General features: G+C 41.6%; 1 protein-coding gene across 2 annotated transcripts; it reads left to right on the top strand.

The window, feature by feature from the left end:
- Positions 1-1,240: 1,240 nt before the first annotated feature.
- elmod1 (ELMO/CED-12 domain containing 1) lies at positions 1,241-27,162 on the top strand. 2 transcript variants are annotated; one of them, XM_030745901.1, is made up of 12 exons: positions 1,241-1,344; positions 1,757-1,828; positions 13,546-13,691; positions 15,244-15,272; positions 15,429-15,526; positions 15,707-15,836; positions 16,965-17,098; positions 17,307-17,375; positions 19,381-19,401; positions 19,700-19,750; positions 20,424-20,557; positions 22,714-27,162. In XM_030745901.1, the coding sequence occupies exons 2-12, from the start codon at positions 1,812-1,814 to the stop codon at positions 22,887-22,889; spliced, it is 1,005 nt and encodes a 334-aa protein (XP_030601761.1). In that variant the 5' UTR covers positions 1,241-1,344; positions 1,757-1,811; the 3' UTR covers positions 22,890-27,162. The 2 variants fall into 2 exon arrangements, with proteins under 2 accessions (XP_030601761.1, XP_030601762.1); XM_030745902.1 differs by lacking the exon at positions 19,381-19,401.
- The last annotated feature ends 277 nt before the right edge of the window (positions 27,163-27,439 follow it).

Genomic DNA, 27,439 nt, shown 5'->3' on the forward strand with positions numbered 1-27,439 from the left:
AAATAATAGACCGTTTGTCAGAACAATTAAGGTTGTTCTGACAAAGTAAATCAGTAAATCCTCAGGAATATCAGTCTTTCCATTTAGGAAGCAGAACCCATTATGAATCCAGTTCATCTGCTTTAGTGCAAATCAGCATGACAACAAGACAACCCCTAAAAACGGAATGGTTTTGCAGATGGTGGCCACAGGCGATCTTTTTTCATCCCTCTTGACTGATTTTCCTATAATTTTGCTTTTTCCTGGTGTTCTTGTCACTTCTGTTAGCACAAGATTGTACCTGCAGCCCCACAGGTAGTCCAGGTTCTCCAGGATGGCGTATCCATATGTGTCAGCACATGAAAGTTTGCTGTGTCACCCAGCACAGCCTCAAGAATATGGAGGCAATAACAGGAGATGGGTTGTCACACAAAGAGAACTGGCAAAGGCTGTAGAAGGACATCAATCCAGCAGCAGAACCAGTAAATAATTCTTTGCACAATGAGGAAGAGGAAGACCACTGCCAGAGCCCTACAAAATGTCTTCCATAGGCCTGCTCATGTCTAGATTTCTGATCAAACTGTCAGAAACTGACTCCATTAGTAATTTTTAAAATTGCCCTCACAAGTCATCATTGCACCCAGGATCAAAGAAAATATAGATTAAAACTGACATGCATTAAAAAAAGAAGTAATTTTTGCTTTTATGCAAAACATGGGGTCAGTTTGGGGTAGTCACTGATGATGACTTAGACCTCAGAGTGTTGAACTTTCCTGAACTTTCTCTGAGCAGAAAGTTCAGGCTTCAGTTTGTTTTTTGTTTGTTTGTTTGTTTGTTTTTTTTTAACTTTTGCATCTGTGTGATATTAGTGAGGAACTCCTAATATGGTTATCTCAGGCACAGAAGCCCCACCCACCTGCTGTTCAAACCTGTTTGTGAGGGGCAGCCAATCAGAAAAAAAACGCCTAAAAGAAGAATTGAAGGGAGCTAAAATAGTTTGTTCTAAGGGATAAACTGAGGCACCAAGAAGTAGAAACCAAATAAGGATTATTTTTGAACGATAATTCATGCAAAGCTACTTCAGTAGAGCTGAATAATGAAAAAATGAGGTGGAAATGAACAGAATATGTTCCTTTTAAGGTAGATAAACGTAAAAGTATCCATTTTATCAATAAATGATATTGATAGGGAATGTTGCTGGGACTTTGTGACCCCCGTTATTCTGCACTGCGTTGCTGCGCTGTAGCTTTTAGACTGTGAGCCTCATTCAGTGACTGTCATCATGGAGGAAAGCGGGCGACTGTGAAGAGGAAAAAACGCTGCACTCCCGCCGCCTCCGTTTAGCCTTCTTATTGTTCCCAATCGGTAAGAAAAACGATTATTTTATTTTTTTTGCCGGTTCTATTAAATGTAAAGCGTGTGTAGCCGCTGTTTAATTACCTGCAGCGTCATCAGCTTCAGAATATTCCGCGTTTGTGCCTTGGTTTGCTAATCAGACTGGACACGAACGAGGAAGAATCGCTTGGTTTCTGTGGCTTATTCCCCTCTGAAAAGGTGAAACAGGCGCTTACAAGCCTCAAGAATTGGTTACAGTGCCGAATTTAGCCCAAACAGAAGCACTGTGGCTCGCAGGAATCGGGCGCTGTCGCAGCTGAAAGCCGCAGATTTGTATGCGCGTTAATTCCTCAGCACCGCGGACAGCTCCGGAGCCGCGGGCCTGCCTGTCTGACAGCTCCGTGTCCAGAAGCCTCCAACACTCTGTCATCTTCGTTTTCAGGTAATCGCTCAACTGAAGCAGCACCGGAGACACCTGAGGGGTGACAGCGGCCGAGATGAAGCATTTCCTGAGGTAAGGCGAGTCTCCATTATTAAGATGGAAGCAGTGCTGTGGATTTATATTTTGTATGAAAACCGGACGGAATTCATTATCACCCTCCTTCTCCTCGCAGCCTGTTTGTCCATGTTTGTCTTCCACCTACTGTAATTAGTTATTGATACCAAACACCGTAGACCCTTTAATCCCAGTCCTCCCATTTAAGCTCTTTCGAGTCCATTATGACATTGTGTAGCAGTAAGTGGCTGTTATGAATGGGTTTAAATGAATCGCTTTGCAAGGAGGCCTCTTAATTATGGAGCACTCCAGAGGTGTTTCTATTAATAGTTCTGCTCTCTGTCTTTACATATTCATAAGTTTATTTAGTTGCATTTTAAAATATGGGGTACTGGTAAAAATGTTGAGAGTCTAGGCCTACTGTTGCACATTTGTAAGGCTTTTATTTAAGTCCAGTGTGTACATTGTGACCAGATCCCAGCCAGCTAAACAGGGGGCAACACATATGTTTGTTTGGGACACCAATGCTGAAAGGTGGTCTGAAATTTTTACATTAAATGCAGCTTTCTCTGCTTTTTTTTCTTCCAATGAACAGATAATAGTCCTGCCTTGTTGATTTGTGAAGAATATTCCCAATAAAAAATGATCTCAATATGTGGGGAGATATAGAAGGAGGATTTAAAGTTTTAAATAAATAGAAATTAAAGTTGCAGTGGGCCAGAAAAGGGTGGAGTGCCCACTTCAGGTCAGGGATGAGTTGCTGCTCCAAGTGGAGGAGTTTAAGTATTTTGGGGTCTTGTTCATGAGTGAGGGAACAGGGGAGTGGGAGATTGACAGATGGAGTGGGGCTCTGGTTGCATTGATGTGGACGCTGCATTGATCCATCATGGTAAAGAGAGTGTTGTGTAAAAGTGAAGCTGTCGATTTACCAGTTGATCTATGTTTCTACCCTGACCTATGGTTACAAGCTCTGGGTAGTGACTGAAAGAATGAGATTGCAGATACAAGTGGTGGAAATGAGCTTCCTCTGAAGGGTGGTTGGCCTCTCCCTTAGAGATAGGGTGACGAATGCAGCCATTCGCAAGGGGCTCAGAGTAGAGCTGCTACTACTCCACATCGAAAGGAGCCAGCCAAGGTGATTCGGGCATTTGACTAGGATGCCTCCTGGGTACCTTTTGGGTGAGGTGTTCTGGGCATGTCCTACCAGGAGTTGGCCCCAGGGTATGGTAGACCTAGAGCATGCTGGAGAGATGTACCCCAGCCAGGTATATCTCTTGGCTGGCCTGGGAACGCTTTGGTGTTCCCCTGGATAAGCAGGAGGAGGTGGCTGGCGAAAGGGATGTCTGGGTTTCACAGCTTGGGCTGCTGCCCCCACAACCTGGCCCTGGATAGGCAGAAGAAAATGGATGGATGGATGGATAGATGGATGGATGGATGGATGGATGGATGGAAGTTGCAGTGCAAAGGTGGAATGATAGGTCCATAATTTAAAGTAAAGTTTATTTTTTGGGAGGGAAAATGTAAAAGTTTTTTTGATGTGTTAAAGAATATTTATATTTTGGCTCATGATTGCAAAAAAATGGGAGAATATATTATAAAAAAAACAAAACAAAACAAACAAAAATATTAAAAAATTAATGGTGGAAAACTTGGACAGCTTGTGAGTGAAGTCTCATTAAGAAGTGTAGAGCTGGGTGGCCTTGGTGTTCTGCAGCTTATGTGATGAGCCACCACAGGGGTGGATCTGACTGAAAGAATAACCATTAATTTATATAATTTATAGGTCACAGAGTAAGGGAGCGGAGGGACATTTTACCATAGACTTCCATACAACCAGGGCATTTTCTGTGTTAAGTGTGCATATTCTCCCTGTACCTGTGTGGGTTAGGTACTCTGACTTATTTCCACAGTCTAATATACCTGTTAGGTTAACTGGTGGTTCTAAATTGGTCGTAGGTGTGAAATGAAAAGTGCAGGTGTCACGGTTCCACGGCGGCATGCAAGGACCCCAGTGCAGGACTCTTGAGGCACAAACGTTCTTTAATTTAAGCTTTATTAATTTAAATAATAAACACAAAACTGGACAGGAGCCAGCTACACAAAACATGAAACTCGAAATACTAAGCACACAGCAGGAAGTCGACATTCGTGGCAACAAAAGCATACAATAAATACACAAAGGTACAATCAGGGAACAGACAATAGGTGAGGAGCACAGCTGAACATAATTACACAGACAAGGCAAGGGGAAGCAAAACTAAACACAAGCGCACAGGACAAAAGACTGTCAAAATAAAACAAGAAGTAACCAAACAGGATGCAAGGAGACTTAACACATAGAGGGAACCTAAACATGACCAAAACAGAAACCTAAACACAACACTCAGGGAAACACTGGGAAAGAAACAAAACATGAGACAAGGGACAAAGACACGAGAAAAACAGACACAGAACACTAACAGTACAGGAGGACACAGACTTGAATAGAATAGAATAGAATAGAATGCCTTTATTGTCATTATACAGGATGTACAATGAGATTGGAGGGCCACTCCTGTTCAGTGCCATGCAACAGAAAATCAAACTCTCTAAAATAAAAATAAAATTATAATCTAGTATAATCAAGAAATATACAGAAAATAACAATGTATAAAATATACAAAAAATAGACTGTATAAAAATATATACATACATTGGTGCATCTGTACATTGTAAGAAAAGTAAATAAGTGTATACATATAATAATGAAGATGATGAATATTGCACTAGTGAATGAATACTGGATATTACACAATATAGGAATGTTAGATATTGTTCAGTATGAATAATCTAATATTGCATAGAGATGTGGGTGTTGCACAGTTAGAGTGGGTGAGTGTGTGAGTTCAGGGTGGTGATTGCTCTGGCGAAGAAACTGTTCTTGAGTCTGTTTGTTCTGGCTTTGATGCACCTGTAGCGCCTGCCAGAGGGCAGCAGGTCAAACAGGTCAAAGCCAGGGTGTGAGCTGTCCTTGATGATGTTCCTGGCTCTGCTGATGCAGCGGGAGGTGTAGATGTCCATCAGGGAGGGGAGAGGGCAGCCAACGATTCTTTGTGCTGTCTTGACTACTCTCTGAAGCCTGACCCTGTCTGCCTCAGTGCAGCTGCCGTACCATACTGTGATACAGTACGTCAGCAGGCTCTCAATGGATGAGCGGTAGAAGGTCAGCAGCAGGTTTAAGTCCAAGTTGTTCTTCCTGAGGACCCTCAGGAAGTGAAGTTGCTGCTGAGCCTTCTTGATAACAGCTGTGATGTTATCTGACCAAGAGAGATCAGCAGAGATGAGGACACCAAGAAACCTGAAGGTGTGGACCCTCTCCACACGCTCGCCGTTGATGTAGAGGAGGGCTGGGTCAGTCCTGTGCTTCCTGAAGTCGATGATGATCTCTTTGGTTTTCATGGTGTTCAGTGCCAGGTTGTTCTCTGAACACCAGGCTGTCAACTTCAGGACCTCCTCTCTGTAAGCTGCCTCATCTTCTTTTGAGATAAGTCCGACCACTGTGGTGTCGTCAGCAAATTTGACGATGAGGTTGTTATTGTGGGCCGGACTGCAGTCATGGGTGTAGAGGCAGTACAGGAGGGGGCTCAGCACACAGCCCTGTGGGGAGCCAGTGCTCAGTGTGCGGGTGGAGGAGAGATGGGGGCCAAGTCTCACAGTCTGGGGCCAGTTGGTTAAGAAGTCCTTGATCCAGGAACATGTGAGAGGGGGGAGGCCCAGGGTGTGCAGTTTGGTGGTGAGAATGTCCGGGATGATTGTGTTGAACGCTGAGCTGTAATCCACAAAGAGCATGCGAGCGTAGCTCTGCTGCTGCTCCAAGTGGTTCAACACAGAGTGGAGAGCTACAGCGATGGCGTCCTCTGTGGATCTGTTTGCACGATATGCAAACTGATGGGTGTCGAAAGTGGGGGGCAGATGGTCTTTGATGTGCTGGAGAACCAGCCTCTCAAAGCACTTCATGATTACCGGTGTGAGGGCCACAGGGCGGTAATCATTTAGGCTGGTGACAGATGACCTTTTGGGCACGGGGATGATTGTGGCTGTTTTTAGGCAGGGGGGGATGACTGCTTGGGCCAGGGAGAGGTTGAAAATCCTGGTGAGAATCAGGGTGAGCTGGTGGGCACACGCTCTGATCACCTTGCCAGGTACTCCGTCTGGTCCGGCAGCCTTCCTGGGGTTCACTGCCAGGAGCACGTGCCGTACCTCATGCTCCTGGACGGTGAGTGGGGTGCAGCCTGGTGGGGGGGGGGGCAGGACTGGAGCAGATGGGTGGTCCTGAGGTGTCTCAAAGCGAGCAAAGAAACAGTTAAGTTCCTCTGCTAGTGACACACTCAGGTCTCCTGCAGTCACATCACAGCCTCTGAAGTTTGTGATGTTCTGAATGCCCTGCCACACCTCCCGTGTGTTATTGCTGGACAGATGGGACTCTATTCTCCTCCTGTAGTCCGTCTTGGCTTTTTTAATTCCTCTTTTCAGGTCAGCTCGAGCAGCACTGTACAGAGCTCTGTCGCCTGACCTGAAGGCAGCATCACGGGTTTTGAGGAGTGAACGGACCTGGCTGTTCATCCAGGGTTTCTGGTTAGGGAAAACCCGGATGTTTTTGCTAACAGTCACATTTCCGATACAGAACTTAATGTAGTCCAGTACCGTCCCTGTGAATGTTTCTAGGTCCTCATGTTCGAATAAGTCCCAGTCTGTGTATGCAAAGCAGTCCTGTAGGTCGGAGAGTGCGTTTTCAGGCCAGGTTGTAATGGTTTTTACAGTAGGCCTGGCTCTCTGTCTGAGGGGGGTGTATGCTGGGGTGAGCAGCAGGGAAAAATGGTCGGACTGGCCGAGGTGGGGGAGGGGTTTGGCTGTGTAAGCGTGCTTAATGTTGGAGTAAACATGGTCAAGAGTGTTCTCCCCTCTTGTAGAACATTTGACATGTTCGTGGAATTTCGGGAGTACAGTCTTTAAGTTGGCCTTGTTAAAGTCTCCCGCGATAATAAGAACACCGTCGGGGTGGACCCGCTGCTGTTCGTTAATGGCGGTCAGCAGGAGAGACAGCGCTATGCTAACGTTAGCATCGGGAGCTATATACACAGCTGTGACGATCACTACTGTTAGCTCTCTGGGTAGAAAAAAAGGCCGACATCTTACAGACATGTACTCGAGGTCTGGGGAACAATGTTTGTCTATGATTGTTCCGTTGTTACACCAGTCCTCATGCACGTAAATACAGAGACCCCCTCCCCTGCTCTTACCGGAGTCCTTGGTCCGATCTCCGCGTAGCAGAGTGCGGCCTGCTAGCTGCACGCTAGCATCGGGAATCTTCGGGTTTAGCCAGGTCTCGGTGATAATCATTACACAGCAGTCACGAACATAGCGATTTCCAGCCAGCTCTAACTCTAGGTTGTCCGTTTTATTTACCATGGACCTGGCGTTGGAGAGATACAGGCTCGGCAGAGGAGGCCTGTGTGGTTGGCGTTTCAGCTTCAGCATAAAGCCGGACCTGCAGCCCCGCTTCTGCTTCCTCTCCCTCCGCCGTCGGCGGCGCCTTCCAGACCCGATAACAATCCACGGAGCACCCGGCGGTCTCGCTATGTCGTCTGGGATGTTATGAGTGTAGTGAAAATCACTCAATACTGATATCTTGTGCCGGTAGCCAATGTCCACAAGATCCTGGCGTGTGTAGCAGTTGTTTGCGGAGACAAATGCACCAAAACTAACAAATATGAAATACAAAAAGTACAAAAAAGGGCACCGAAAGGAAGAGCCGTGAGCCGCTGCGTCTGTGCGCGCCGCCATCTTGTTTTTTTTTTTTTTTTTCTTTTTGACACCAGAGGGTTAACACAGACACCCGAATACAGACCATGGGAAAGACAACATGAGGGGAAACAGGAGCGAACACAGATAACTAAACAGAAAACAATGACAAACTAAAATCCTAATTCATAACTTAAAAGCACAACTCAAAGAAACCTAAGGCACACTGGGCAAATGGCCCAGGATCATGACAGCAGGACCACCTGTGAGATAATGTTAAAGTCATGAAAAATTTCACTTTATTCATGTTAAAGGTCATAAATTGTCACTTTTTTTGTTGGCACAAATTTGTAAGTAATGCATATAAATGAAAAGTATATTTCACATAGGATGCATGTTATTTTATCTAGAGACAGTGGGGAGGAGTCACAACCATTGTGGTTTAACCCTCCTTATTTTCATGTCCCTGGACACAGTTTCTATGTATCCAGTCTCATATGTACTGATTCCTATGGACACTTGTTTCCACTACTGAAAAAACAAATTGCCATCCTTAAGTCTAAATTTTGGATTAGAATGTCAAAATTTCAATGTATTCACATTCACGCACACAATATTAACACGTATCACTTTTAAAAGGCAAAAGAAAGTCTGCATTTGGAGTTTGGAAGCCAGAGACCCAAGTTGGAGTCATACAGGTCACAGATTTTTACATGCCATTTGTATTATTTTTAAATATGTTATTAATTAAAAATATGTAGCTTGTCTTAGCTTGTTTTAGGTTAGACTTTTAAAATATCTTTATATGTTATGGTTAGGCACTAAAAAGGACTTGGTTAAGTATACAGGAAAAAATTGTTTAGGAGAAATTAGCATCCATGAACACGTATCAGTAGATTAGACACGGTGAGTGTTTCACAAGCTGCTGTGAAACTGTGTTGGCATAGCAAACGTCCTGACAGAAAGAGAAGACAACAGAAAAGAGTACAGTAAACAAAAGGAACTGCAGATTAGTTACAAAACATGGGTGAGAAACAAGGCACAGGTGAAGGCAATAAATGGCAGGGCAAAGAGAAACAAACTTTTAAAGTAAAACATTGAATGACCAAGAAAGAAATAACCCTGACTTTACAAAAACCTGGGACCACAACAGTATTTTGGCCCTAGATTATTAAATGCTTTGAAATAAAACCGTAAGTGTTCTTTGTCGTCATTTGTAGCTATCAAACTTAAATTGGCTTCTACTACCAGTGCTTTTTTTGTTTTTTCTTTGCCCTCAAACAAAATTTCCCATAAATCCCAGTTGATTTCCCCAGTGAACGAATAAATCTGTTGGAGAACATTTAGCTTCATTAACTTTTAATGAACAGTAGAAGCCAGTAGTGGCTGCCAATGTTTTTCACTAATGGCTGTGTTTGCTTACAGTAATTACTCTAATGTGCTACAATCAGTCTAGTAATAGTTTGGTGATGTAAAAATGATTCATGCTTATGTCTATTCTGGCTATGTAAAAGAAATTAAAGAAAGCAGCAACATTTTCATCATTTTAGCAGCTGGGGACACCATTTAGAGGCTTTTTTTTTGTGCAAGCAAATCAAAATGAAAGATAATAAAGTTATGGCTGCAGGTTGTGTCCATTGTTTTGACCTTCTCCAGAGCTGAAGAAGATATTAAATGTTTTCACAGGCAGGTCTCACCGTAACCAAGCAAACGGCCTTTGTGACTCAGTGGAGTTATCCATTAAAATGAATCAGCAGGTGGCAAGTTTAGTGTTCAAGGACATTTTATTAGACAGTTCTGTGCATTAAACCTGTAATTGTGGGTTGCTATATAACCTCAAAAGCCTCTTTCACACCCCTTTCACTTGGTGCTCACTTCTTTGAAGGTTAAAAAGCCGACAGTGTGTCTGTACGAGGTGTTTAACATGCCAGTCTCATCCACAGGCTGGGAACAAGAAATTAATCCCTCTTACCTTCTTACCTTCTATTTTTTTGTTGTTGTTGACGCAGAAGATCATGTCCTGCTGTGATCCTTGAGCATAAGCAGGATTTATTTCTCTCTGGAAAGATTGTAAATGTTACACAAAGTCAGAGACTCTGCTACTTTGTGGCCCAAAGTTAGGTTTTCTAGATCACTTAAAGTCCTGTGAGTCCTCTCCCACTCTGGGTAACATTAGCTTACCTGCTAATTCTTACCGTCTGTTAGCTACCTACCCTAGCAGCTAGAGGGCTAACCTTAGCATGTCTCCTCACTAGTGTTGTTAAAGGTGCAGTATCCAGAAAAGCCACTTTCATAGGGTTATAAGAGTTCCATAAACATAAACTTACTGCCAGCATTCTTCTTCTCTTCAGGTTTTGCAGATACAGTGGCTTGCAAAAGTATTCATACCCCTTGAACTTTTCCATTTTTTGTCACATTACCACAAACCACAAACATAAATATATTTCACTGGAATTTAATGTGAAAGACCAACACAAAGTGGTATACAATTGTGAAGTGGAAAGAAAATTATACATGATTCAAAACATTTTTTACAAATAAAAAACTGAAAAGTGCAGTGTCCAAAAGTATTCAGCCCCCTTTTCTCTGAGTGCAACAATTGCATTCAGAAGTTGCCTGATGACTGCTAACGACTAAAAAGAGTCCACCTGTGTGTAATCTAATTTCAGTACAAATACAGCTGCTCTGTGACGGCCTCAGAAGTTGGTTAAGAGAATATTGGGGAGTAAACAGCATCATGAAGTCCAAAGAACACAGCAGACAGGTCAGGAAGAAGGTTGTGGAGAAGTTTAAAGCAGGCTTAGGTTATAAAAAGATTTCCCAAGCTTTGAACATCTCACGGAGCACTGTTCAATCCATTATCCGGAAATGGAAAGAGTATGGCACAACTGTAAACCTACTAAGACAAGGCCGTCCACCTAAACTTACAGGCCGAACAAGGAGAGCACTGATCAGAGATGCAGCCAAGAGGCCCATGATGACTGAATGAAATGCAGAGATCCACAGCTCAGGTGGGGGAATCTGTCCACAGGACAACTATTAGTCGTGCAGTGCACAAATGTGGTCTTTATGGAAGAGTGGCAAGAAGAAAGCCATTGTTAAAAGACAACCATAAAAAGTCCCATTTGCAGTTTGTCAGAAGCCATGTTGGAGACACAGCAAACATGTGGAACAAGGTGCTTTGGTCAGATGAAACCAAAATTGAACTTTCTGGCCAAAATGCAAAATGCTTTGTGTGGCAGAGAATTAACACTGCACATCACTCTGAACACACCATCCCCACTGTCAAATATGGTGGTGGCAGCATCATGCTCTGGGGCTGCTTCTCTTCAGCAGGGACAGGGAAGTTGGTCAGAGTTGATGGGAAGATGGATGGAGCCAAATACAGGACAATCTTGGAGGAAAACCTGTTGGAGTCTGCAAAAGACTTGAGACTGGGGCGGAGGTTCACCTTCCAGCAGGACAATGACCCTAAACATAAAGCCAGGGCTACAATGGAACGGTTTAAAACCAAACATATTCATGTGTTAGAACAGCCCAGTCAAAGTCCAGACCTAAACCCAATCGAGAATTTGTGGCAAGATCTGAAAACTGCTGTTCACAAACGCTTTCCATCTAATCTGACTGAGCTTGAGCTGTTTTGCAAAGAAGAATGGGCAAAAATTTCAGTCACAAGATGTTCAAAGCTGGTGGAGACATACCCTAAAAGACTTGCAGCTGTAATTGCAGCAAAAGGTGGTTCCACAAAGTATTGACTCAGGGGGGCTGAATACTTTTGCACACCACACGTTTCAGTTTTTTATTTCTAAAAAATGTTTTGAATCATGTATAATTTTCTTTCCGCTTCACAATTGTATACCACTTTGTGTTGGTCTTTCACATTAAATTCCAGTGAAATATATTTATGTTTGTGGTTGTAATGTGACAAAATATGGAAAAGTTCAAGGGGTATGAATACTTTTGCAAGCCACTGTACGTCCAGGGCCAGGTCATGTTTGTAAATGAGAACTGGTTCTCAGACATTTTACCTGGTAAAATAAAGGTTTAAAAACAACAACAACAAAAAAACCCCATGTGACCGCTAACCATGTGACTTAGTGGGCATTTTGGGTGTGTGACAATCATGGTGACAATATGGACTCAAGTGAATAAGGCCCCAGACACAGGGTTAGAGACTGGTCTGTGATCATCTGGTAACCAGCTCATTGCTAGAAGTTGATGGCAGTTGCTGGGCAAATTGAATGCTTAAGTCCTAGTCACACAGGCCTACAGACTGGTCAGTGACCCCCCCTGGAAACCACCTGTTGAGTTTAAATGAATGCTGTCCAGCTACTCTCCAAGCTGTAGTGAAACTGTGAAAAGTGCAACACAAGTGGGGACCATTTGCCCTCAAAGTAAAAGTTGTGCCTCAGCTGCAGCCAAGATATTTCAAAAGGCACAACATTTACTTTGAAGGCAAACCTTCTTCATTTCTGGTTTGCATCACACTAGCGACAAATATGGATAAGTGCAGGTAACCGTGGCAATCTGCAAGCAACCAAAGCAATCACTAAGAGGTTTTTGGTGCAGCACTTTCATTGCAACTGATTTCAGCCAGCAAGAGCCAGAAACCTCCAGGAACTACTGCCAAGTAGTCAGGGAATACATGTTTCCTTAGCAACTGGTGGTTATATCATTTCTAATATGGCGGACAGTTCTTGAGCAATGTGCGCCTGACATCATGTGAGAAACCTCATTAGATCTTAAATCCCGCCTCTGCCACGTTAGCAGATTGGACAGGGGAACTAAAACAAAAAAAGGTTCATTTAAGATACATTTTTCCCAAAGATAAAATACAAAAATAACCCCAAACATCACGCTTCACTTGTACTGCTGATCGCTTGTCGCCTTACCTGTCGTGATTGTGTGCATCCTCACAATCACTAGATAAAAATAGGTGCAGGTGTCATTAGCTTTTGTTTTTGACCTTACGCTTGTTAAAGTTAGTTAGTGGACGCCATTTCCAAGCCGATGTTAGATGGTGTTTCTCACTGTTGGAGGCAACCTGCTCACGATAAGCATAATCCTCACATCCTTTTGATCTTAGCAGAAAATTCAGCCACAGTCCAAAGGCTATTAAATGCAACTGATTTATGAAGTTACATTACAATCTGTTTATACACTGCAAATTAAAAAACAAATAAGCAAAAAAAAAAGTATTTAATAGTGAAAAATGCTTCAAACACAACTTTTAATCTTAAATGTGACAACAACGGGAAAAACACTGAGAGAAAAAAAGGAGACCACATTCAACGTTCTCTGCAGAGCAAAGCAGACAAAGGCTGGAGCTCATTTATTCCCTTAATGGGTCACTATGCATTTCCCAGGACATCTCCAGTCTCAGCGTCCCCTGCAAAAAATAGCACGCTTTGATCTGCTGGAATTCTCCCCTGGTAGACATTAAGCGAAGCGCAATCTTCTGACTTTCTTCTCTTTGTGTCTTTCTCCCTGCTCCTCTATTTTCACTCGCTTCATCATCTTTGTCTGAGTACTTTCTCTGAAACGACATGTGCAACAGAATTAGCCAAAAATACACTCATGTGGACATATTTGTGCAATATGCCGAACTACAGAAATAACAAAGCTACAATAATTTGTTATTGTAAATAAATTATAATATATATAAATTATAATAACAAACAGGGAAAATGTCCATCAGAATATTTGAGACCAGTAAATCAGTAAACATCTTGTTTCAACATTGACTGACAATTGAAAAACTCATATTTCCACGTCAGACCTTTAGAGAAACCCAACTCTCACATTTGACCTTGTGAACGCTGCCATGACTTGGTGCTGCTCTTCTATAAAAGGTTGCAAGTCAAAACCCAGTGTACTTATTATTTAATATCTGCCATGTGTCGTCATCTGTGCATATTTTTATGAGTATAATCCCCTTGTTTTCTCCCCTGCAGAGTCGTGACCCAGTTCTTTGTGTTCCTCTACTGTAAGTGTCTTTGGCGGAGCCTGAAGTTTGTTGTCAGGAAGTTCACAGGACGCTGCGAGCTTCAGCGAATCTGCTACAACAACAAGCATGGAGCCCGCAGGACCCTCAAGATAGGTATGACTTTCTTTTTATCTGTAAAACGGTTTTGCACTGATACATGGCATATTTGTCTATTAACTGGTCATATTTATCATCCTTGATTCTAGTTGTATTTGTTGTACTTTTCAGGTCTGAAAAGTAAAGCCAATGATGTAATGCCTCAAGTCTGCATTATTTGTAAAGGCCAGCTGGGGGCGACCCCTCTGGTTCCATAAAGAAGTCTAATTGTATAGAAGCATATCGGAACCATTTATAACCCCAGTAAACACCTTCCTGCCTTGTGTTTGTGGTCTAAATTGCGTCAATCTATTCAGGTCTTCTTCAATACACCATTATGTTCATTTAGTAAATTTTAGCCCCATTTTAAGCAAAATTTCTTTGGAGCATGGCTTCTTCGGTTGCTACACTATGAGGGTGCATCCCATCCTGGGTTTTTCAGTCGATTACACTTCTCACTTTGTAAGAGATAGTGATGAGAAGTCCTAAATGCAGGACAGTAGCCAGACAAAGTAACTAAAGTCATGTCTTTATCAGGCTGATGGCAAAAATTCTACTTGGAAAAAAAAGGGGGTCCAAATGAAACACAAAGACTACAATTCAGAGAACATGCTCAGAATGCAAAGGTGAATCACAGGATCACAAAAGAGGAAGGAAATTGACAAACTAGCAGAGAGAGGAGGGAAAACAGAGATATACACAGAGCACCAGTTAGAGCAATGGGACACAGGCAGACACATAAGAAAACAAACCCGTAAAGTAAAACAGGAAATAACCAAAGGACACTAATACAGACGTGAATACTAACACCAGGATGTGCAAGACAAGGAAACACAAAGGGTCCATGGCCTAAACAGAGTAATGAGACAGAGGGAGGCACAGACAGAACATACAGAGAAGACGATTACTACAGCAAATATGAGACAAGTGCAATAAATCACAAGGCTAAACTTATCCCTAGAAAGCATGAAGTAAAACGACAAGAGATGTAGTATTACCAGAACCAAGATTCACAGCATGCCAGAATAATAACGGATTCATTAACAAAACCACAGGATCACAAAACAGCAACTAAAAAAAACAAACAAATAAACACAGCGTAACAACAGAGATAAAAAAATTAAACAATATCACAAGAAATCAAACTCATTATTAGAAAAATTAAAAAAAAATCTAATCAGAAACCCACAAACTTAGTATAACGAATACTAAGTAATTAAAGTAATATAAAGACTCAAAATGAATTAAAAAGACTAAAATGTGGCTGAATAGAGTCTTTAGCCATTTGAATGGCAGTAAACCAGAGTTTGACACTTTGGGCATTGATGTAATTTTGATGCAGTGAGGCGATCGTGTGGTTCCACGTAAACTGCTGGATGCACTCAAAAACAACACAAGAATTCATTCATCCATTTTTCTTTTGTCTTCTTTCTTATTCAGTGTCAAGATACCTCGGGAGACTCATAGTATAAATTCAGAGTACCATACCCGAAGTCTCAGGCTTTAGGTAGAGCTTTTTTCCATGGTGCTGTATGCAGTTGTCTTACACTTTGCAACCATTTCCTTACAGAGTCGTCTCTGAGGTACTCCAAGAATGAGGTACGGGCTTCTCGATTATGTTTGAAACTCAGCATGTTCAATATAAAGCAGGCTTATTGCTCAGTTTTCAAGCCTCAGTCCATTAACATTGTTCCCACTCTGTCCTTGGCTTTCTCTTTTTATTCCTGCCATCTTCTCTGCTCTTATCCTCTCCAGCTGCTGCAGTCTGCCCTCAGCGTCCATCCTGACAAAGTAGAGAAAACCATTGACGACATCATGGCCTTGAAGAAAATTAACCCTGACACCAACCCACAGTGAGACTGCATTGCGTATCACATTTCTGTTAGGGTGTTGTGGTAAATTAGAGGTTAGTAAAGAACGCTTGTCCCCAGAGTAGCTGTGAAGGACAGTGGACAGTTTATACAAGGCTCTTCTCTTCATTAGCAGATTTACATTCCCTCAAACAAACAGACTTCCTGTCTCTGTGTCTCCAGGCTTGGCATCTCTCTGCAGGCCAGCCTGCTTCAGATTGTGGGCTACAGGAGCCTGGTGGCGGAGGTGGAGAAGCTTCGCAGGGAGCCTTATGACTGCGAAAATCCTGAGCATGAGGAAATGCTGATGAAGGTAAACAGCTCTCTGTGGCTGTTTGAAGAGAAAAAAATGTACTATCAGATAAACTTCATGAATGATCATTGGAACCATAATTCTTTGTTTTTGGCCAATTATCCAGTAGTTTATTTCACTAAATGGATGTTCTCCCAGGGCACAGTGAGTTCGACTACCACTTGTTTTTTGTACACATAGATTAAGAAAATCATGTGTGGGTGGAGAGTGGGCACTGTCACGTCTTCTGAAAAAAAAAAAAAAAGCTTCTTTCTGAGTTCTGCTTGCATCTCCCAATTGAAAGTTCAATGCAAAATAGAGTGAAGGTTCATGGCAGTTGTTTTTGTCTCCTTTCCTTTGGATCTTAATAGTTTTGAGCAGAGGGGCCTGGGGTTTATTAGCTTTTATCCTCTGGAAGTCCATCCATTTGGCAGTTTATGTGAGGACCTCATCGTGCCACCACCCCCTGTAGCAGCCTTCGCCAAGTGCTTCGAGAAAGCGAGTTTAGATATGCCTTAGGGTGCGCCACACTGCTTGCAGGATGTGTCCTCATATTTGCCTCAGATTTTAAGGTTGCTTGGGGGCTGGCAAGAGGTCAGCTATGCCACGCAACATTATTATAAAGTTGGGCTACAGCATGATTAATGAGTGTTCTGCATCTATTTCCAAAAACGACAGATGATAATCATATTTCTGGAATCATATTCATATCTGCATATGTGTACAAGTGTAAGTAAATGGCTGCCAAAAAACAAAAGTCAGGAGTCTAAAAACAATCATGTTTGGCTCATTCTGAGGTTTCTAAGTCTTAATACATTGGCTTGGATGTAAACCAGTGGATGCTTTAGTAAATCGCCACTTTTAATATGTTAGAATTCAAAGTGTAGCAAATTCATAATGAAGAGAGTGGAGGAGTGACTGGACTGCTGAATTAAATACATTTTTTTAATATAAGAAAAGGTCATTTTGTTACAGTATGTTGCAGCATTAAACTCTCATATACTTTCATTTGTCAGGCATAATGTTACATTGTAGTGAATATGTTATGTAATTGGAAACAAGTTTACTCTACTGAACTGTGCTCGTGTGTGTGTGTGTGTGTGTGTGTGTGTGTGTGTGTGTGTGTGTGTGTGTGTGTGTGTGTTGTAGCTATGGAAGGAGCTGCGTCCTGACACACCTCTCACGGGCCGCATTTCCAAACAGTGGTGTGAGATTGGTTTCCAGGGCAGCGATCCAAAGACTGATTTCAGGGGCATGGGACTGCTGGGCCTGCACAACCTGCTGTAAGCTGTCAGCCTGGAAAACACAGATTAAAAACCAGCCAAACGGTGCAACACCTACATATGGACATATACATGTTCAGCATGTCATGTAAACACTTCAAATCAAAGCAAAAAGCATAAATACAAAATTATAATCTATAAACTACATGTGCACATGCATGAGTGGGATCTTCAGATATGCCTTTTCTCTTCTCTTGTCTTTCTGCAGGTATTTTGCAGAACATGACAAGGCCACCGCTCTGCAGATGCTCCACGACTCCCTGCAACCAAAGCACAAGTATGTTAATCTTGACTTTGCATGGCCATATTAAAGGAATACACCAAGTACAGATGTAACAAGATTAGTAGACTGTGCATGAATTTATGGAGTTTATGGTTCATAGAAACATAATACAGTGAATCATAACCATGAAGGTGCACATTGAGCTTTAATAGTTCAAGATTCAAAGTTGTAATCAATGAAAAGCAAGAAAATTGTACAGCAGAGCTCCCAATATTCTATTGATTACCACAGTGTTGGAAATAATACCCTGAAATATAATCAAAAAGTACTAAGTCAAGTCAAAACCAGATGTGACAAATTAATGGTGACTCTGACAGGGACTAGACAGAGAGAATATTTCTCCCATATTGGCTTCTCTTCATTGGCTACCTGTTAAATCCAGAATTGTATTTAAAATCCTTCTTCTCACATACAAGGTCTTGAATTATCAGTCCCCATCTTATCTTAAAGACCTCGTAGTACAGTATCACCCCAATAGAGCACTTCACTCTCAGACTGCTCTCTATTTTTAAGATTAGACTTAAAATTTTCCTTTTTGATAAAGCTTATAGTTGGGGCTGGATCAGGTGACCCTGAACCCTCCCTTAGTTATGCTGCTACAGGCCAAGGCTGCTCGGGGGGTTCCCATGATGCACTGAGTGTTTCTTTTTCATACCCTGTGTGTTTATACATCACTACTAAAGTAAATTATTAGCAGTTATTAAACTCTGGTTCTCTCTCCTATAGCCTTTTGTCCCGTCTCCCTCCCCTCACCCCCAATCAGTCGCAGCAGATGGCTGTCCCTCCCTGATCCTCGTTCTGCTGGATGTTTTTTCCTGTTAAAAGGGAGTTTTTCCTTCCCATTGTTACCAAGTGCTTGCTCATACGAGGTCATCTGATTGTTGGGGTTTCTTTCTAGTCTTTACCTCACAATATAAAGTGCCTTGCAGTGATTGTTGTTGTGAATTGGTGCCATAGAAATAACATTGAATTGAATTGACTGTAAAACCAGGACACCGCCCTCTCGCTGACTAATGACTTGTGATAGATTTGATTGAACCCTTAGCTAATGAGCATACCCTGGAATCCTCCCTTCTTTCTCTAATAATGACCACAATTTGCAAAATTAACTTCATTCTTTATTCAGTGTGACTTGAAACTAGTGACTGAGTTCATTAAGCCATCAGGAAAGTGTTGACCGAGGTCATAGAGCGAGGGAGCTGAGGAAAATTTCCCCCATAGACTTCTATACAAATGGAAGTCTTTTTGCAGCCAGATGAGTCATCCCCTCGTGGCATTTCGGAAGAATGAGGTTTTAAGGCTTTTCAGCACTGGCTTCACTTTTTGGAACCAGAAGCTGCATCTATATTGCTAAATTATTCATTCAGCAGACAGTATCTGCTTGTATTGTAAGTACATTTGTAGTAAAGAGTCGCCAGTGCTAAAGTTTACATCCAGTTTACAAAGCATTTTAGCTTCTTTTAGCTCATTACTTTGTTGTTGTTTTTTCTGACTTACAAACTCAGATTCCATAAAATGCTCTAATGAAGCGACCAATCCAGCATCAGACGCACTGATTCTGAAGAAAGTTGAGCATCTAGCAGCTTAGAAGCACCTCAGGAGTTGGTGGTGACCAAAACAGCGATAAAAGTTCATGAATGATGATGGTCAGATACATGACTCCAAAGCAATTATAGTATTGTGCCATGTTTCCTGGATGTATAAATAGGGGAAATAACAACAACATAAATCTACTACTTGGTGTATTCCTTCTATATTAACCTGTATTTAATAATGCATAACTCTGCATCCATCATACGCTGCTTGATTATATTCACTTTTACAGCTTGATGCCATTCACTGCCTCATCTTTTATTGACTTCTGCTGCTTGTATTGTTTCTCATCGGCATCCCAGTGAGCGGTCTCATTTCCCAAATGAAGATTCTTCTTTTTCTTTTGTTTCTCCTCCACCTCCATTTCTGCCCATGCCTCCTTCTCTGTCTGTATTATGCACTGTAGGAGCACACACAGAAAGCCAAGGTACTCAACTTCACTTTCATTCACTTGCCATTTGTTGCATTCATTGCTTTCTCATTTAGGTTGATGTTTCATGCACCTAAAGCTGCTCTAACATTTATACAAATTTTCAACACTGTCTTGTCAGCTTAAAGAAAAGTATGTGACAGAAAAAAAAAAGAAAAGACATGAAGACGCTTTAACATTAACAAACAGATCATAAACTGTTCTCAGTAGATTTAGCTTTTATCCACATTATGATGCACTGTGGCTGTTGCTTCACATGTAGACCATCCGTGACTCAAATGTGTGTCCTTCACAGTGAGGTAAACAAGCCTGAATGGGAACAGAAGAACCTTGACAAAGCAATTGGGTAAGTCTTATATGCACACGCACTATATGTAGACATGCACGTGTGTGTGGAGGAGGCGAATCTGGGCTGGCGCCGCTGGAACTGTGTGAGGTTTGGCCTCAATACAGAGCAGCTTCAGCATGTGATGTGGCCACCAAGCCAGCATATGCATGTGAGTGTGTTGTACGAGTGTGTGTATCTGTAAGAAGGAGCGACTGTGTTTATGTGTTAATAGACAGGAAGCGTTTTACGACTGCGTGTCCTGTTTCTCTGCTGCTCTGGCTTCTGTTGTCAGTCTGCATTAAATCTGAAAAGAGCCAAAGATTGTTGTGAGAACACAAATGTGACATTGCAGCTGATGTAGCCCACCATGCAGTATCTTTACTAAGTAGCCAGTATGTGATTTGCTCTGAGCGTGGACTTTGTCATTAAATGAAATGTTGTTAGGACAGAAATACTGTTAATCCACTTTCTATGACTTCAGCATTTTAGTCCTTGTATTTAATGTCCATGTTAATTTGCTTATGGGCTCTCTTTCCACATTTTTGACTATAATCTCTGTTCTCTAGAAACTCACATCTTTTGTGAAATGGAGAAGCTGCTGTCTCCTCCTCCTGTCCTGTCACAGCAATCTAACATACAGACAGTGTCCCACCTACTAATTTAGTATATATTTCATCACCTTGTCCTCCAGGTATTCTTTTGCCATTGTGGGCATTAACATCACAGACCTGGCCTACTCCCTGTTGGTCAGTGGCGCTCTGAAGACCCATCTGTACAACGTGGCTCCAGAGATGCCAAGCCTGCTGCACTTCCAGCAGACCTTCTGTGAGTGCATTGGATTGGGATGTATTTATGTTCTTTTTTATTTTCCCTGTTTTCCTTTTGCTTACACTTTTGTTAGAATCTTGGAGCCAATTTTGACCAGGATATGTCCTTCAGTGCATATATTAAATATGTAGGACTGCGTTCTTGCATTTTGCACAATATCTCTAAAATTAAAACATCCTGTCTCAGTATGATGCTGAAAAACTAGTTCATGCTTCTAGGCTGGACTATTGTAATTCATTATTATCAGGCTGTCCTAAAAGCTCCCTGAAAAGCCTTCAGCTGATCTAAAATGCTGCAGCTAGAGTACTGACAGGGACTAGAAAGAGAGAGCAGATTTCTTCCATATTGGCTTCTCTTCATTGGCTCCCTGTTAAATCCAGAATAGAATTTAAAATCCTTCTTTTCACATACAATATCTTGAATAATCAGGCCCCATCTTATCTTAAAGACCTCATAGTATCATATCACCCCAATAGAGCACTTCACTCTCAGACTGCTGGCTTACTTGTGGTTCCTAGGATACTTAAAAGTACAGTACCAGTCAAAGGTTTGGACACACTCACCCATTCATACTATAGTTAGGGCTGGATCAGGTGACCTTGAACCCTCCCTTAGTTATGCTGTAATAGGCCTAGGCTGCTTTCCATGATGCACTGTGTTTCTTCTTCTCTCACCTCTTTTTTCTCTGTTTATACCCCACTCTGCATTTAATCATTAGTTATTATTAATCTCTGGCTCTCTTCCACAGCATGTCTTTTGCCCTGTCTCCCTCCCCTCACCCCCAACTGGTCACAGCAAATGGCCGCCCCTCCCTGAGCCTGGTTCTTCTTTGTTGAAAGGGAGTTTTTCCTTCCCACATAGGGGGTCGTCTGTTTGTTGGCGTTTTCTCTGTATTATTGTAGTCTTCACTTTGCAATATAAAGCACCTTGGGGTTGGTGTGATTTGGTGCTATATAAATAAAATTGAATTGAAAAAGCAAACTGGTGTTAAGAAACCAATGGGTGATGGCCAAGATGGCTATGTCTATCTTTTATATGCAGGGTATGATAATTACTATGTTAATATGCCCAACTATACAGTATACATAAACATGTTTAAATCCTGGTGGAAAACTGGTTTTGGTCTTTTTTTTTCTCCTTCTGCTTCAGAGTCAGCATCACATTTAATAATGTGAATAATTTGTTTAACTTGTAGAACGAGCCACCAACCACAGCCATCAAACAGTGTCCTTGCCACCCTTCAACTAGCTGACAGAAGCAGGATGAGCTTGCCAGTTGGTGGAGTAACTGAAGCCCTTCTCCAACCATAGTATAAAAGTATGGTATAATACTATAAAAGATGGATGTAGCCACTTTGATGTCACTCATTGGTTAATAAAGTCCCATTATGTCCCTTGAGCTAAGCATTTTTGCCACTGACATTGTGGTGTTTTGAAAATGGATGTGACAGGTGAGGGTTACTACATGTTCATTATCTAATTACTTGAGTTTGATGAGTCGTTAATGAATGAACAAACCCTGGATCTTGGATCTTGTTAATGAAAATCCTTCGGGAACGTAAAATGTCCAGAATTTACAGAATGGACTTAACGTTTTGTTTAGTATGGCCTGAAATGTGCTGAATACTGAGAACTGTGAACTTAAGTGCAAGAGCTGTTTTCCCAGCAGAAGTCTTTTTGTAACAAGTATTGCCCACTGGTGGCCATTAAAAAAGAAAAGAAAAAAAAAAAGTAGGTTTAAGGCATTTTTGCATTGGCTTCACTTTTCAAACCCAGAAGCTACATCCATCTTTTATACTGTATATGGATTAAATAGATGGGGGCAGTATTGGCCAGTCCCTGAGAGTAACAACTGCATTCAGTCATAGAAAATGTCTCAAATGCCCCCAAATGGCAAAAAAGATGTTATGTTCTATTATATTCGACTTTCAGCTGTTTGTTAAATGGTGTGTGTAAGTTTTTAATGGAAGTTTCTCCTCTTTTTTTCCTGCATGCTGTGTCTAAAAAAAAAAAAAAGGTGTAAGAATGAAATAAACCAGTAGAATTGTGGGATGGAACAACAAAAAAATGAGCTAAAATGCAGTAAGAGAATCTGCCGCACATACAGTGCAGTAAAAACACTATAGATCATCTTTTTCCTTTCCTTCCTGGCAGGTTATCTAATGCAGGAATTCCACCGCTTCTGGATTGAGGAGGATCCCAGCGACATCATGGAGTTCAACCGAATCCGCTCCAAGTTCCATCGGAGGATCCTGCGACAGCTGAAGAACCCAGACATGGCTCTATGCCCCCACTTCTCCGCCTCCGACCTCCACCTCGTCAACCTCTAAACACCCGTTGGTCCTGTGTCTTCCCCACCATCACCCTCACTGAGCCCTTCATATCCCCACAGAGGTCTCCCTTGGATGTCCGGTAGGCCATCGAAAAATCAGAAGCCTCACACTCACAGAGATGGCTCCTCAAACTGCTGGACGCATCTGGGGAGGTTCTGTTCCATGTCTGCTCCGCCCAACATGTCCCAGCTAACATCATGTCGCATCACTGCCAACAGCTCACTCTCAGCCCCCCCATACACACACACACACACACACACACACACACACACACACACACACACACACACACACACATACACACACACACACACACACACACACACACACACACACACACACACTTTTGCCCACACAGTGTAAACAGATTTTTGACCCCAAAACATAAGTAAAGGAAATGCACACACAGACACACTGCCTATCTGCCCTCACTGCAGCGTTATACCACCAGCATCAGAGATGACCATAGCGATTGTAGCTGTGCATGAGGAGGCTGGCATCACACCATCACTACACTCATTGTTGTTGCTTTAATGACTCATAACGATTGTATTACAGCCGTTACACCTCAGTTATGAACCCTCTTTGCTTACTTTAATAGCAAACCAAATTTACTTAGATAAAAATAGCCTTTAGTTTGTGATGTATTGATCACTAGTTTGGAATATTTTGGCAGTTAGCTCACTGACTATCAGACATGAAGACATAAAAGGTGCGATTTGTGGGGCAGGGAGTGTTCTTGGTCTTTTCTTTTTTTTTTTAGGTGTGTGTGAGAAAATAATTAAGGAACCACAGTGGGAATGAATTTCAACTAAACAAGTCTGGGAGCTGCTGAATTTGCAAAAAGCATTTTAATCTCTTTTTAAATTAAATTTGCACAATATATTTTCAGTGTCATGTTTTCCTCTTGTGGGCACAGAGGATGCAATCAAACATAATACAAAAGTTTACTGCAGCTTTATATGTCAGAATTGAACCTGCCTTTTGGACGTATCACATATTTTATATCAAGTTAATTCGGAGCGAGACTCCCACAAGGTATCTTCTGTTGCAGGAGTGCTGACAGTCAAAGTCGATTTCTGACTATTTCAAGTTGTATTCATGAAATGACTTTGCAGTGGAGATAAATTCTGCTTCAACTGGGGATAAAAATAATTCAGCAGAAGCAAGAATATGTAGACCACAGGAGAAAAATCCCCCTCATCAAATCGCACCCAGGATATACACACATATATAATCTAAGTTTAAGAAAAATGTTGCCAGTGCTGATTCAATCAAACCATAAAGGGCCACTTCACTTCTTAACTTTGTATTAAGAACTGCCACAGATTGTGATGCACTTTTTGTGTCAAAGGGACATCAACACCTGAGATTTCTCCTTGCCAATCTATCGAATGTGGAGAACTTCAACAATTACAGCAGCAGTTTACTTAAATTTCAGTTTTGCAAACCTGCTAAATCATGTTTATAAATATGCTCAAAAACATACTCGGAGTGTGGCATTTGGCAGCACTGCTCGCAGTTTGGAGAGTAGAAATCTAAAAACCCTCTTGCAGAGGAAATGTATGTTACAGGTTTGGAAAAAAGCTTTTTGCCTTTGATTTGACATCATGCAGAGATTCAGTTATGAATGTTTTTCACATCCACGATTGTTTGATTCTTTTTGTATTCACTGAATGTGACGCTGTGTCCACTGTTGTATCAGCCAAAGCAATAATTTTCACTCATTTCACTGCACATTTCTTTAAAAATGTGTTTATTTGCACCGCGCGTGCCTGAGTATTGTTTAACTTTCTGACTCAGAGCTGGAATGCTAATCAATTTATAACAGCTGCATGCAGAGCTGAATGGAGGTGAAATGTCACCACATTAGTTTTGGGACATTAGTATAATTATGGTGAACAAAAGTTTCCTCAGCTATGGCAGCAGTTGTGCTGCACTTAACAATGCTGGACTTTGGCAGGACATTTAAATGTTGCTCCATAGGGAGTTAATTGACTGCTGCTAAAACAGAGGGCTGACAGTGAAAGTTTAAAATGCTAAAAGATGGAGGTGTTTGACCTGCCAGTCAATGCACCACCTGCAGAGCTCTTACTGTCACACTGACCAAATTTTTTTCTTTCCTTCCTGTCACCATTAGCTTCTTACTGAGGGCAGCAGGCAGGTATCTTATTTAATTTTTCTTAAGGAAAAAGTATATAATATTTTAAGTGTGTTTAAGATTTTTTTCAAGAATGACCTTACCAAGAAACAATGAGAAATACACTTACCGGACACATCATTAGGTATACCCGTTCTACTCCTCGTTAATGCAAATATCATATGGCAGCAGCTCAGTGTATTTAGGCATGTAGGCATAGCCAAGACGACCTGCTGAAGTTCAAACCAAACATCAGAATGTGTCTACAGACGTAGTATGGCTGTTGTTACCAGATGAACTGGTCTGAGCTTTTCAGAAATTGCTCATCTACTGGGATTTTCCCGCACAACCATCCTTAGGGTTTATGACTGCAGGATAACGTGTTGCAGAGCTCAAATGATCTCAAACTGCATTTCTGAACATGACAGTGAGTCCATTGTACTCAAATGTCTTCCACAGTCACCAGATCTCAATCCAGTATATCAAGTTTGGGATGGTTGGTGTAAAGTGGCTGGTGGGTGTACACAAATTAGAAATCAGCAGAATTGCGGTTAAATATTTGGATTACATTTCTCTGTTTTATTGCTGATCCGTGAACAGATGGCAACATAACTTAGAAAGAAAACTTTCCTGCTCCTCACAGGTTGTGCTCTGATTTCTGCGTAAAACGCTGAGACCGATTTGTCCCGGAAAAGCCAAAGGATGACCTTGATGCTCGCTCCAGAGTGCCTTCCCTCACCACATATTGATCTCTCTCAGTGACACAAACTAGCTAAGAAATGGGGTCCATTAATCCCTAACAACAATAAACGATCCATATAATCCTGGAACTTCCAGCACAGACTCACACACAAAGTACCAAAACCAAAAGCTGATCCAGATAGTACTTAGATACAACTTTAGTGATCAAGCAAGCAAAGGTTAGCCAGCTAGCAGCTACATTAGGTGTAGCAGCCATCTTGGCAACACTGGTTATTATGCTGTAATTTTGAACAAATATTTAAATAAACTTCACTTAAATGTGCACTGGGACATTCAAACTATATGTATAGAATCACCAGTCAAATCTAACCCAAATAAGGTTTTGACAGCTTACACTTCTACCACAGCTGCTGTTGCAGAACTTTACCATAGAATTCAATTAATTTTTCTTTAAGTTCTCTCAATTATAGTGTCTCAGACTTTAGTAGGGAAATTAACAACCTCTGGCGAATGTTCAGCACGGTGCTACGGCTGGTTGGTTTTGAACCTATTTCAATACACAGAAGCAATTCTTCATCACTATTTGCTCTGATTCAACTGTCCATTAATTCACAAAAACAGGAAAAATAAACAACGGTCTAAACAATAAAAACATAACTTGGTACAGGAAATGTTTTCTCTGATTTCCTCTCTTGATAATTACCACGTGGACCCAGCAGAGCCACTGCAGCTGCCTTATTTGTCACACAGATGTTACCTGAGGTCCCTTTATCGACACAGACTCGAGTAACATCCAGCTCATCGTCTCCGGAGCAGCAGTTTGATTTTTATCTCAGCTCTGAGTCACACTCTCAGTTTTCACCAAATGCTTCGAGCCCACATCGTTTCTGGAACATGCGAACACTGTATTTAACATTCATTCACATCACATGTGATGCTTTGACAAATGTTCTTATCACATAACTTTAACAAATATAACATGAGCGTTAAATTTACAGCCATGCTTGCACTGTTGATTGTGTTAAATAGTGTTGAATACCTTTGTTCCTTTTGAAGTGAATGTCAAAAGCTTTTTGTCAGTATTACGCAGCTGATTTCTTTATTGAATGTCAGTGCTAATTTCATCTCCTGCTTGCATTTGCTTTGCTTTACTGTGGTCGGCTTTGCACTATAGTAAAAATAGAAATGCAGTTTTCTTTACGCTAATAAATCAATAATTTGTGGTGTAGATGAAGTTAGATACAAGCTGCTGTATATTCAGCTTTGAAACTGCCTAAGAGACCTCGATCTGCATGATACTTTCACGGTCACTGCTTTGACACTGTGTATTCTTCAGTAAAGTACTTCTGGATATTGTAACGTGCTTCATTTGTCTGTGCTGTACTTTTTTGAGACCACAATAAAAATTAAATGTCAGTTAATGGTGCAGTTGACTGTTTAGTTTTTTGGTTGGTCGATGCTTCTGTACTGCCCTTTGCTTTCAGGTACCCACTGCAGAGTCCATTTGGGGACAGTATAACCAGAGAACTTATAATGACATTTAGAAATCCCACTCTCTGGACTTGCTGTTTCCTAGGGAGCACTCACGAGATACTCCACAGTCATGCGTGTCTTGGAGAGGAAACTGAGGAAAACCAATCAAAGAACAAGAAGAAAATGTAAGCTCCACACAGAAAGGCTCCAGAAAGGGTGAAGCCCAGAATCC

Source organism: Archocentrus centrarchus, chromosome 14, assembly GCF_007364275.1.
Source record: "Archocentrus centrarchus isolate MPI-CPG fArcCen1 chromosome 14, fArcCen1, whole genome shotgun sequence".
Lineage (NCBI taxonomy): Eukaryota > Metazoa > Chordata > Actinopteri > Cichliformes > Cichlidae > Archocentrus > Archocentrus centrarchus.

What these genes read in the sequence shown, in the direction of transcription:
- elmod1 (XM_030745901.1), top strand. An exon ending in AGCACACACAGAAAGCCAAG is followed by an intron (nt 19,402 to 19,699) that starts GTACTCAACTTC and finishes TGTCCTTCACAG; the next exon opens with TGAGGTAAACAAGCCTGAAT. An exon ending in GCACTTCCAGCAGACCTTCT is followed by an intron (nt 20,558 to 22,713) that starts GTGAGTGCATTG and finishes CCTTCCTGGCAG; the next exon opens with GTTATCTAATGCAGGAATTC.